At 44.9% G+C, this 12,067-nt stretch overlaps 1 protein-coding gene across 3 annotated transcripts in view; it reads right to left on the bottom strand.

Annotated features, from left to right (window-relative positions):
* Positions 1-1,920: 1,920 nt before the first annotated feature.
* Positions 1,921-12,067, bottom strand: part of LOC147455022 (TraB family protein) — a 66,904-nt gene continuing 56,757 nt past the window's right edge. For 2 of the 3 annotated variants that reach the window (XM_086516884.1, XM_086516883.1), the window contains one exon: positions 1,921-2,531. In XM_086516884.1, the coding sequence (XP_086373010.1) occupies positions 2,205-2,531 (327 nt within the window). In that variant the 3' untranslated portion in view covers positions 1,921-2,204. The remainder of the gene's footprint in view (positions 2,532-12,067) is intronic. The other variant, XM_086516885.1, reaches the window with a different exon arrangement.

A 12,067-nucleotide genomic window follows, 5' to 3' on the forward strand; every position in this document is an offset into this window, starting at 1 on the left:
AGGCCACATGCTAACCGAATATTGATTAAACTAGAGATGGTACATACCAAAAAGATGTGGCATAAGCTAAAGGCCACATACCCAACAACCATTCCCTGGACTTAAAACTAATGACCATCTGCAATGAAACTACACTGTCACAAAGGCAATGCCACAAAAGCTATGGCATGAAGGCTAATTGAACCATGTAGGTTATGTTGTATCTCAAAGGAATATGGTGCCACAAAGGCCAAAGACTCCTCCCCTTGAGCCAAGAATCTCTTAGAACCAAGCTATTCGCAAAGATGACTCCAATAATGAAGCTGAGATTCACCCATATTTGCCTTCAAGCTATCAATGTCACTACCAAGTTATTGTCTTCCATCTTTGTTCGTCGCTCCTTTCATGTTGCTTCTTCAATGCTATTGTTTCCTTGGCATTTGGAAGAGGGATGTCTACTTTCCACAATGTGCACATGCTTCAAGTTTCAGCAATCATTGGCTATGTGCCCTAGTTTTCTACACTCGTAGCACTTTCTAATGCCTTCATGCTTCTTGCTACTACTACTACTACTATGCTTGGCATATTTGTCACACTTATCTAGCCTAGATGATGATGGTGATGATGCCCTAAATGGTGATAATTCTCAAATTTCCCAATTCCTCTATCCCCCATAATGCAAGTAGAGGGGTCTTAGCTATTAGCAATGTGCTAATTCCAATGCCTAGCTTCTTCACAGGTGCACTAAAATCAAATCATCAACATACACAAGAATAATTACAAACATTGCCCAAAAAATATGCCTCGGTTGCAATAATTAAATTTATATTTCCTTTGGTTCTTGAGAGAGAGAGAGATCCTTCTTGGTCTGTGCTTAATAGAAGACTCCTGTTGGCTTTGAAACTCAATTATCATGTCCTTTGTGAGAAAGCTTGCTAGTAGTTGCAATCCCCTTCTTGAGGCTCAATTCGAAGCGCCTCAGAAAAGCTTTTGTTGATTTAGAGCTTTGATTGTTAAATCTCTCTTTGATGTTTCTTGAAACCCTTTCGAAGACTCGATGAATAAGCCCCTTTGAATGCTCGTGAGAATGTAGCACTATTGTGTATCATCACCTTGGGAAAGATGTGAGGCTTGACGCCTACAAGATGGGAAGAATCCCCTAGTAAAACAAGAGCTTGAAGTTCTTATGCACACACGAGATAGGCAGCTTCAAAGCTGGCTTAAAGCCAATTTGATAGGGGATCATATCCAGACAGTAAATGACAAAAAGAAAGTGTTGGTGTGGGATACGCCTCTTGCAAACCAACGAAGGACCATCAAGCCATATTTGAGTTTCAATCTCATGTTCACCAAGGTGCCTTAAAATAAACAGCATAGTTATGAGTCCACAACCAAAACACATTATACATATATATATATATATATATATTATAGGGTGAAACCTTTAACTACACCACCATGTGCTTTTGAGTGGTTATGGAAGCCTCCACTCTGCAATAGATGCACACATAAACTCACACACAGAGAAATGGATAATGATGTTGAGAGGGCTCTTGACGTCAGTATGAAGAGCTTGAAGGATTTATGGAAAGCTCAAGTATGGGGCCTTTTAAACAAAAAGGAAGGCTATTGATAATGAGCAAAAGGGAGGAATTGATTATTGGCTTACAAGTTCACAAAAAAGACCAAAAATGAACACAAAAACCAAGGATATGTGTGTGTGTGTGTGTGTGTGTGTGTGTGTGTGTGTATCAATTATCAATTTATGTCCATATATATGTCAGCTTATCTCAAACATATCAATCCCATCCTATATGCATAACTACGGAGAAGAATTTAAACACTATATGCATAACTATGGAGAAGGCTTCAAGTCATGTGCCAGAAGTAAAAGCATCACACCGATCTAGTACTCTGTGCTTGACTGGTTAAGTGGCAATATCAGCGAACGTGAGGCTTCCATGATTGCAGCAATCGGGTCTTTTTCAATAGGTAAAACCTGCGCTTACTTGCAATTGCCAGTTCTTAAGTACATGTGCTGTAAAAACTGGATTTGAGGCTTTGTTTTGCAGCAGCTTCAGCGCATTGGAGTAGCCCCTTGTATGCTAACTTCGCATTCCAAAAGGCACAACTGGCACTTACAAAGTTGACCATCACATCCAACTTGAATGCTCTGAATACATACAGAGCATCGACAATAAATAATAAATGACACAATGTAAGTGTTACATCGTGTTTGAAAGAGACATGGCATCAAAGAGGTTTGAAAAAAAAGGGATATCTCCATTAGCACGCCAGCAGTCGAATGCCAGCCACAGAGAGAAGCCCACTACAGTCTCAACAACCAGCCTTGAAAGGACCTGTCTCATTTGTTTGCCTGCATCTTGTTTTGTTGCATTGGCTCCTATTCCAGGCAGGTCGCGAAAACGTAAAGTCTCTCTGTCATGCTTAAGTGCATGCACAACTCCTTTCATATGGCCCCGCCCAACAACACCCACAACTTGTGGACTCCCATTCACTGCCTTGCTGCGAGTCAATGCCCATGCTAGATACTGTTCATTAGTAAATGAGCACAGCTTATCTCTCTCTCTCTCTCTCTCTCTCTCTCTCTCTCTCTCTCTCTCTCTCTCTCTCTCTCTCTCTCTCTCTCTCTCTAAAGAGGCTGTGACTTGAAAATCCCCTCAGGGCACCCAAATGGTGCCAATCCTAGAGGGGCACATACAAAACTAGAAGTACAAAGTAAGCTCGTAGGCTGAAAACTGTAGCTGCTGATACAATCATACAACTGAGCCACAACAGCAAAACTGCAAGACTGAAAAAACTGAATACTGATGGGGGGGAAAACCTCTCATAAAGAGAGCAAAAAGTGTGCTGGTCAACAACAAGGAAAAGTGGACTCCTGGCACCATCTGGGAGAGAGGCACCTCAGACCAACTGATCTCCAAAGGCAGGAATGACAACAAGCCAGCAATCGATAATGGTACTACCTGCTGCCCTGAGGAACAGTAATCGACGATCTGGCTCAATGCCTCCAATCAACGTCAGCTCCTGTTGCACTCGTGGTGCATGCGCGGGGGGGGGGGGGGGGGGGGGGGGGGGGGAGAAATGAAATGAATGTTATATTAAACGTCTTGAGACCAAACTCATTCATTCTTGGTGGATCTAATACAATGTCTGGGTACATAATAAATGAAGTAAAATAAAAGCTAAAATGAACATCAGTGTCCGAGGATGCCCATTGTCCAAGGATATACTGCATCGGTCGCTGAAGAGCATCGTCAATGTCCACCTCTGTAAATAGACGTACTCAACATCTTTCATGTCATGCTAGAATAGTCCTCATCCTCTGATGGAGCCTCCGTCGATGTCGTGGTGGCCCTCGTAGACGTGGGCATCTAGCTCTCCCAAGTTCAATGGCTCTGTCAGTCAATATACCTCTCGCATAGTGGACTCTTGAGTTTCCTGTGAAGCTTTCTCATCCAACTGCGGAATCTCTACTCTAAAGAAGTCAGTGATCTCTCTTTGTGAATGTCTCCCACTATCTAATCTCCTCAAGAGACTCTCTCTGTGTCTGCACAGCTCTAGCAAAAACAACCCGAGGCATCTCTGATCCTGATATCTCAGGACTCTAGCTAGTGGTCCAAAGCCCTCTCTGAATAGACACTGAAAGCGGCCTCTATCTCATAGTATACGAGACAATGACATATGAAACCGGCCCATAGGGTGATAGACTTTGGCTTTCACCCGATACTTTATATTACTTGAACTTTAGGACACAAAGGAACTTCACGAATAAACCTGTGATTGGAATTCAACACTTCAAGACATTTTACGACTTAGTAGCTAGAGCGCTACCAAGCAGACAGCGACACCCTGTAGGCCCCAAAGACTGGCGCCCCTTTCGGTATTTCTTTCTTCTTATTAAACTTGAGAAAAACCTGTAAACTTCTACAAGCTGTCCCACTTTTATCGGGCTGAAATTCCTCTACTCCAACCCGATTTCGGTAACATAACCACAATAAAAGTCTTCACAAAATTCTCTGTTTTGTGCTCCAATTCACGTGCCAATCACTTCTGTGGATAGCCCTCGAGCTCTCACACCTGAAGGGTCACTTGCCCTTTGAATTAGACGAGATTCCTCGCCGGAAATCTCTCTAAATTGTCCTCTACAATCACCCGAGGCTTTCCCGAGGCTCCCTTGGCATTACCTTGCCGTTTAGGTGCGAAACCCTAAACCTGCAGAAACCACAGCAGGCTGTAATTTTCAGTTTTGCATCATTTTGAGCAGAGCAAACACGTCTATGCGAGCTCCCGCACGCAATGGGACAGTTCCCATGTAAATCGGACGAGTTTTCACGCAAGAAAACTCCATTTTCGCATTCCTTCGCGATGAATTGTGCATACTTGAAGGGGATTAGCAATTAGCTAATCCGGTTCATGTACAAGAGGCTCTTGCCTTGGCAAATGTGCATAAAACCCCCAGAAATGTACATGATCGTCTGAAAAGCCCAACTAGAGGGGCTGTCACAAAGTGATGACGTGTCTGCCCAAGAGCATGCGGGAAACCCTAACCCTAAAACCTGCAAACCCTAAAATCTACCAAAAACCCTAACCCTAGAACCTTGTCCTAAACCCTAACCCTAACCCTAGCAGCAAAGGGGCAGATTTCCGGATAATGCGCTAGAATGCTGACGTGGCACCGTACGAAAAAAGCTGACTTTTGCGTTGATTTTCAACCCTCCAGCAACGGCAGCTTGTTGCTTTTTCTCTACGCATGGGCAAGGAGAGAGAGAGAGAGAGAGAGAGAGAGAGAGAGAGAGAGAGAGAGAGAGAGAGAGAGAGAGAGAGAATTGATTGCTTTATTTTGTAAAAACTCAAGTGAGTTTGTGAGAGAAACAAAAAAGAGAATTTGCTTTTGGAATTGAAGCTTTTGGGACTCTGCTTTTGGGCATCCCTTGTAATCTTCAAATAAGTGGTTTAGGGCTCACTCTGCAAAGCATCTGGACGCAGAGTCTGAGAGTGAAACCCTAACCGCTCTCTTGTACTTTGACATTGATTTAATACATAAAGAAATACCGAAAGGGGCGTCAGCCTTTGGGGCCAATATCTCTAGGCACGGAACTCCGCCGGGCCAGTGCAAATCTATTGTGATCTGTGAATTGTTTTGAAGTGGTTATTTGGTGATGTCGTGATTGATTCTTGACTTGAGTGTCCAAATCTGTTACAGTGGTATCAGAGCACGGCCGATTTCTCTTCTACGGGACATCCGATCCCCAATTTTTTTTCCGCGGCACCTATGGCTTCACACAAGGATCAGTCAACTCCCTTTGCATCTGAGATGCGGGCAAGGATCACAACGAAGATTCTGGCAGAGAGTATGGCCCGCCCTCGGCCTACTCAAGCAGAGCAAAGAGAGATGAAGCGTCGTCAACTGATCGATGATGCGACAGAGATGATGCTCAGTTTTGCGAAGGATCCAAAATTGGCAAAATATATGAACGAGACTTCTTTTCAGGAAGTGCATGCGCAATGGCAGAAAACCACACCACCACCCCCGAAACCCGCTCTCAAGAAACCTTCTGAACACAAACAATATTCAAAGAAGCAATTAGAAGAGGTGGTTGATGCACGGATTGCTCAGCTTTTTGACGCGCAAAAGAAAACCAAAAAGCACGGCAAAAAGCAGAAGAAAGGCACTGACTTCCCGGGTTATTTGGGTCGTCAGTCGACATTTGACAAAGCAAAGAAACAGAAGAAGCGTGTTCACTTTGAAGGAGTACCCAATTCTTCTTCTTCTTCTTCTTCTGACAGTTCTTCTAGCTCTTCAGATTCGAGCGAAGAAGATAGAAAAGGCAAAAAGCGAAGCAAGAAACAACGCTTCGGAAAGGGCAAGAAAAAGGCAAAGAAGCCTAAATCTCACCCAGTGACTCACTTCCACGGAGGACTCGTCTACAGACAGTTCAGACTCCAATGACGGAAACTTTTATGCGAACAAGAAGAATTTTTATAAAGCCAACCAGTATGACTTTCTGCAAGATAAAAGCAAGAAAGTCCGAGAGTTCAAGGAAGGTGGACAGTCGATCAAATTTGACACTTTTTCAGGTATACTCAGATGCTTCGAAGGCTTTGTCTTTTATACAACAGTTTGACATCGCTTTCGCGGGAGGACGCTACTCAGAGCACTCCAAGATTCGGAGAGCTGCCTCTTACTTTAAGGGGAATGCTCGAAATTGGTGGTCCACGCTTCCTTTAAACAAGACTCCGCCAGTTAAATGGCTGAAATTTAAGAAGATTTTTATTTCTTCTTGATTGACGCAAGAGTATGAACGCGATATACGAGCTGCTTGGAACCATCTTCGGATGACCAAGAGAGATACAATAAATACTTACTCTGAGAGATTCTCGAGCTCTTTTCTACCCGCCTCTTCATTCAAGAAGATCTCGTTCAGAGAACAGATTGAGCGGTTCACCCTGGATCTACCTACAGAGATCCGAGATCACTGCTTGGAACAGAAGTCGGCTTCTATTCAAGAGTTGATGAGTCATGCGAAGCGGGGCTTTGCCATTCACTCTGGCAGTCTGACCTACCCCACAGATGAGGCCATGACACAACAAGCCGAACAAACTTCTGGGAATGGAAGTAGAAAGAGAAAGAGCAACCCAGAGAAGAAGGATGCACGACCCAAGCTTACTCCTCACGAGCGAGCTCGCTTCATCAAGGAGGGGAACTTTGGATGCGGGGAACATGGACATATCTCCGCGAAGTGCCCTAAAAAGGCACAGAAGAACAGAATGATAAGGACGACAACAGGCCTCAGAGTTCGAGAACGGCTGAGGAACGTGGACGAAAAGACAAGATGAAAACAGGACTAGTTCCAGATTGTGTGGGTATCGATCCCAACACCATGGACGAGAGTACAGAACTTTGTCGAGCTTGGGGCAAAGTGAAAGATCAAGAGGCCCAGATCTTCTTTGATGGAGGAGCCACGGCCAACTTCATTTCACCGGAATTGGCGGCGTGGCTCGAGATCAATCCCGATCGGATAGAACCACTTGCGGAGGCAGTTCTAGCCGCACCCGGTAGAGACGTAGCCATTACACCTGTCATTGGCAAACTTCGGTTGCATTGTCAGGGGTATTTGGGGCATGAGGACTTTTTCATAATGCCTTTGGAGGGTTGTGATGTTCTCTTAGGGATTTCCTGGTACCATAAGAACAACGTTGTGGTCGATTATCGGGCGAGGAAAGCGACATTGACTACAGATAAGGGCAGAACAATTGTACTTGATATTAAACTGAAGGGCGAGTCTGTCCCCATTGTATCGGCTTCGGCCATTTCTAAATTAATGAAATCCAATCTGTTTGTTTACTCAATCTTTATGAAAGAATTGAGCGATAATGATAGGACAAATATGTCTAAACATGATAAAGAACGCCAAGATTTTCTCCACTCTCACGCCGATTGCTTCTCAGAGGGCCTAACAGGCGAGTTACCACCTGCTCGTCCTGAAGATCATACCATTAATCTGATACCTGGAAGCACACCACCGAACAGGCCACCTTACCGTGTGAGCCGACAACAGAATGAAGAGATTATGAACCAAGTGAAAGACCTCTTGGAAAAGGGTCTTGCCCAGCCTAGTACTTCACCGTATTGCTCTCCAGTGTTGTTGGTTTTGAAGAAAGACAGATCTTGGAGAATGTGCATCGATTATAGATCTCTCAACAAAATCACCATCAAGAACAGATTTCCAATTCCTAGGATCGATGATATACTCGACAGGTTACAGGGATCCTCGTGCTTTAGCAGGATTGAACTCAAGAGTGGATATCATCAGATCAAGATCGCGCTAGGAGACGTCTACAAGATAGCTTTTCGGACGACTTTTGGGTTATTTGAGTTTTTGGTGATGCCTTTTGGCTTAACCAATGCTCCTGCGACATTTAACCGGATGATGGTCAGGATTTTTCGAGAGTACAGGCTATTTGTTTGCACTTTCTTTGACGACATCAGTGTTTGGGGCAGAACATAAAGATCATCTGCTTCAGGTCTTTCAAGCATTACAAGATCACAAGTTAGTGATTAATGCAAAGAAAAGTGAATTTTTCCTACCAGAGATACACTTTTTGAGACACATTGTCTCAACAACAGGAGTGCAAATGGATCCGGCCAAGATAGAGACTATCCGTGATTGGCCCGATTTGAAGAATGTCCATGAAGTTAGAAGCTTCTTGGACTGTGTTCGTACTACAGGCGGTTCATTCAAAAGTTTGCAGAGGTTGCTTCCCCTCTGCGTATCTTGACACAGAAAGGAGTCCCTTTCTCGTGGTGATCCACAGAGGTGACTGCCTTTCAGACATTGAAAGAGAAATTGACTACGGGACCAGTTTTGACTTTGCCGGACTTGCAGAAGTCATTTGGAGTATATTGTGATGCTTGTGGTCATAGTCTGGGTGCAGTCTTAATGCAGGAAGGTCATGTCATTGCTTACGAGAGCCGATTGTTCTCAAGGCCGGAGATGACAGCACAGATTTATGAGAAAGAGCTTTTGGCGGTTATCCATGCTCTTACTCAGTGGCGGCATTACCTACTCGGAGCGGATTTTACTGTCTTTACAGACCATCAGAGTTTGCGCCACTTCTTGTCAGAGATGCAGCTTTTGAAAAAGCAGATGCGGTGGGCGAACATCTTGTCACAGTTTCACTTCCAGATTGTCCACGTGCAGGGACAAAGAATGTGGTGGCAGATGCTTTGTCTCGGAAGCCGTTGGTTCAGGCTATTTCCGCGATACATCATAGGAGCTTCGAGGATATGGTCGACCAGTATGCCACAGATCAGATTTTGCAGATATTTTCACACGGATACGAGATGGGGAGACAATAGCAGGATACTCCATTAGGGAAGGCTACTTGTTATGTCCCGCTCACAGGAGAGGGGATCCAGCCCAGATGCCGTCGGGATGGACATCCAGTGTCCGGGCAGACGTAGTGTGAACACGGCCAGTGTGGCCGGCCATTGTTATAAAAGGGAGGCCAAGGCCTCATTTGCAATTATTGACCCCCACTGGCAGAGTGCCAGTGGTTAGCCCACGAGGCTAGGAGTGCGCGAGGTCACCTCGAGGAGGTGAGGCCGGGTGGTATGGGACACTCGGTCTTACACGCGGTCTGTGTAGCCGGGAGATCCTCTCTCCCTATGTTCGGTTCATGGTATCAGAGCTAGCTTGGCTACACGAAGGACCGTGTGCACACCTACGGATTGGTTCGAGTCGAGGAGCCTTAATTTCACGTAATCTTTAGTGATTAATTTGCTGAAATTACTTACTTTTCTTCTCGAAAGCATGTTTGAAGGTAAGAAAATAGTGTTTGGTTGCTGATTTTTGATGAAAATCAGCAAATTGGCAAGTGACAGTGTTGAGAATTGATGGACTTTTATTGCTTTTGCTGATTTTCGATGGAAATCAGTGGTTTATTTATTTATCTGCTGACTTTAGACTAAATTCAGCACACAAAACTTCTAATCCTTCTCTGTGCTCCTCTTTTGTGTGTTGTACACAGAGGGAGAGAGAGAGAGAGAGAGAGAGAGAGAGAGAGATACCTCTCTCTGTGTGTTTATTCGCACCTACAGGAGACAGTGGAAGGGCGACAGGTTTGTAGCGTTGGTTTCCAGCAGCGTTGCTGTTTTTTTTTCCAACGTGGACAGCGCTGGCATCTGAGTTGGGCTGCGCAGCGTGTGTTGGGCACGGAGGGGCACACGCTTGTTTCCTTTGGCGCCTCTCTCTCCACACGTCCGTAAGCAGCAGCAAGTCGGTGATTTTTTTTAACGCAACAAGCTCACGCTGGTCTTCTCATGCTATCAAGTTCTTTTTTTTAATCAATTGACCCTTTTTTATTAAGGGTGCCCAGGACACTTTGTCTTTTTTTTTAAAAGGGTCTGAAACCTATAAGTTATTAAAGAAATCACTTACAGAGACTTCAAAATCTACAGCGAGCTTATTTCTCAAGTCTCCTGTTTCTCTCTCGAGCTTCCTCTCTCTCACCTACTCGCACTCCCGCACTCCTGCCATCACCTGCTCGCCTTCAGACGCTCACGCCCACGCGTGGAGCTCCTCGCACTTCAACTTTTCGCGACCGAAAAGTGCAGAAAAGGCCCGGTTTCGCGTGAAACTTCCAGTTTTTCACGCACTTCGCCATGGATTCCTCCAGCTCAGATGTGCAGCGTGACGACGCGCCAGGTAACATCCAAATTCCATTCACGCATGCTCTCTACACATGGATTACAAGTACTTTCCAAAGTTTCGACCAGCATGTTACCGCTCTGGAAAACGCGAACGTTCAGACGAACCTTCGCTTGGCCTCTCTCGAAGGGGTCGTGCAGGGACTCAGTTCCAGACTCTCTACTCTCGAAAATATGGCTCAATCGACGACTGCGCGTATTTCCGAGGGCGAAACCCTTTGGGCGTTCACAGGGTGGTCCAACTGCCACGATTCCGTACAAAACTACAAATTTCTCAGGGGAAGAGAAGGAGTGTACGGAACTGGCCATGAATAACTGGTTGCACCAGTGGACCACATACTTTAATCTCCATGGGGAGCATGATGAACGGAGGATTCAAACGATTCCTCTCTATCTGCACAGTAAGGCGCTTACCTGGCGGCACGACATGACAGAGAAGCCTACGACGTGGGCTGATTTTTGTGTGAAATTCAAGAGGGATTTTCCTAAAATGGACCCTTTGAAAGCTTATGCCAAACTACAGAGTCTTTCGATGAAAACTCTGTCTTTTGATAAGTATACGATAGCTTTCAAAGAGGCGCTCACCTTCTGTAAGGTGGATTCTACACACGTTGTGCACATGTATCTACTGGGGTTGCATGAGGACTACCGTTGGGCCTTAATTAAGGACAAAGCCCCGACTGATGTCGAGGATGCAGTGGCAAAGGCTAGGACGTTCCATTTAATAAATGGAGCGAATTATGAGAAGCAAAGAACTGCAGACCATCAATCCGGTGAGGGTGCTTCGAGGAAGCGACCCCGATTCCAGCATAAGTCCAAATCATCGCCGAGATCTTCTCAGGAGAAGAAGAAAGCCAGAAATGCTTCAGTCGCTGATGCAGTGAAGAAGGAGGCTTGTTTCGGATGTGGCCAGGCGGGTCACCAAATCAAGGATTGCCCCAAGAAGGAGAAGACACAAAAACCGCAAGGTTGTCCTTCGGTTCAGATTCACGAGATCTCAGGTAACTCTGACGTTGTTCAAGTTGAAATCCATCATTTAGCGCACAACTCATGCACTAACTGTACTTTTAGCACCAAAGTGTTCGGTAAGTACGATCTTCTCCGTTTCCCCGAGAAGATCAATGGTCACGACGTGACCGTACTCCTTGATAATGGAAGCTCACACAGTTTTGTGGATGCAAAATTGGTGCAGAAACTGAGCCTGTGGACGCGGGACAGTGACCATGAGTATCGCGTGAAGATGGCTCGTGGCGTGGATACGGATATATGGAATCGGATGGTTCCAGACTTGTCGCTCGAGCTGGCTGATTACAAAGAGAAGTTAGAACCTGGATTTCCACATCATGCGCCTAGACAGAGCAGATGTTATTTTAGGAATTCCATGGTTTTATGATAAACAAAACTCATTGTGTATAGACTATGTACATCATTCTCTTGTTTTTGTTAAGCAGAACATGCCCCATGTATCTGTGTCGCTTTGTAATCAAAGGTCTGTAAATAATGGTTTTGCAATACCATTATTTAATGGTTTTGCAATACCAGTTGTTACTGCTTTGGAAATGTATAAAGAAATAAAGTCTTCTGATGTTGACTTTTATCAATGTGTACCATCTGCTTGGTTTGATTCATTAGTGCTTGGTACTTGTGTCACTGAATTTCGTAAAAATGTTTCATGTGCTTCTGTTGAACTTGGGGATTCCGACGAATCCAACCTTATCCGAGGAATCATGACTGATTTCGAGGATGTTTTTCCTGATGATCTACCTCCTGGCTTGCCGCCTTCGAGAGGAGTAGATCATGGCATTGAGTTGGTGGCTGGTAGCCAACCCTTCTCAAAGTAACCCTATTGGTTTA

The sequence above is a fragment of the Adiantum capillus-veneris genome, chromosome 7 (genome assembly GCF_014529385.1).
Source record: "Adiantum capillus-veneris isolate H3 chromosome 7, ASM1452938v2, whole genome shotgun sequence".
Taxonomy (NCBI): domain Eukaryota; kingdom Viridiplantae; phylum Streptophyta; class Polypodiopsida; order Polypodiales; family Pteridaceae; genus Adiantum; species Adiantum capillus-veneris.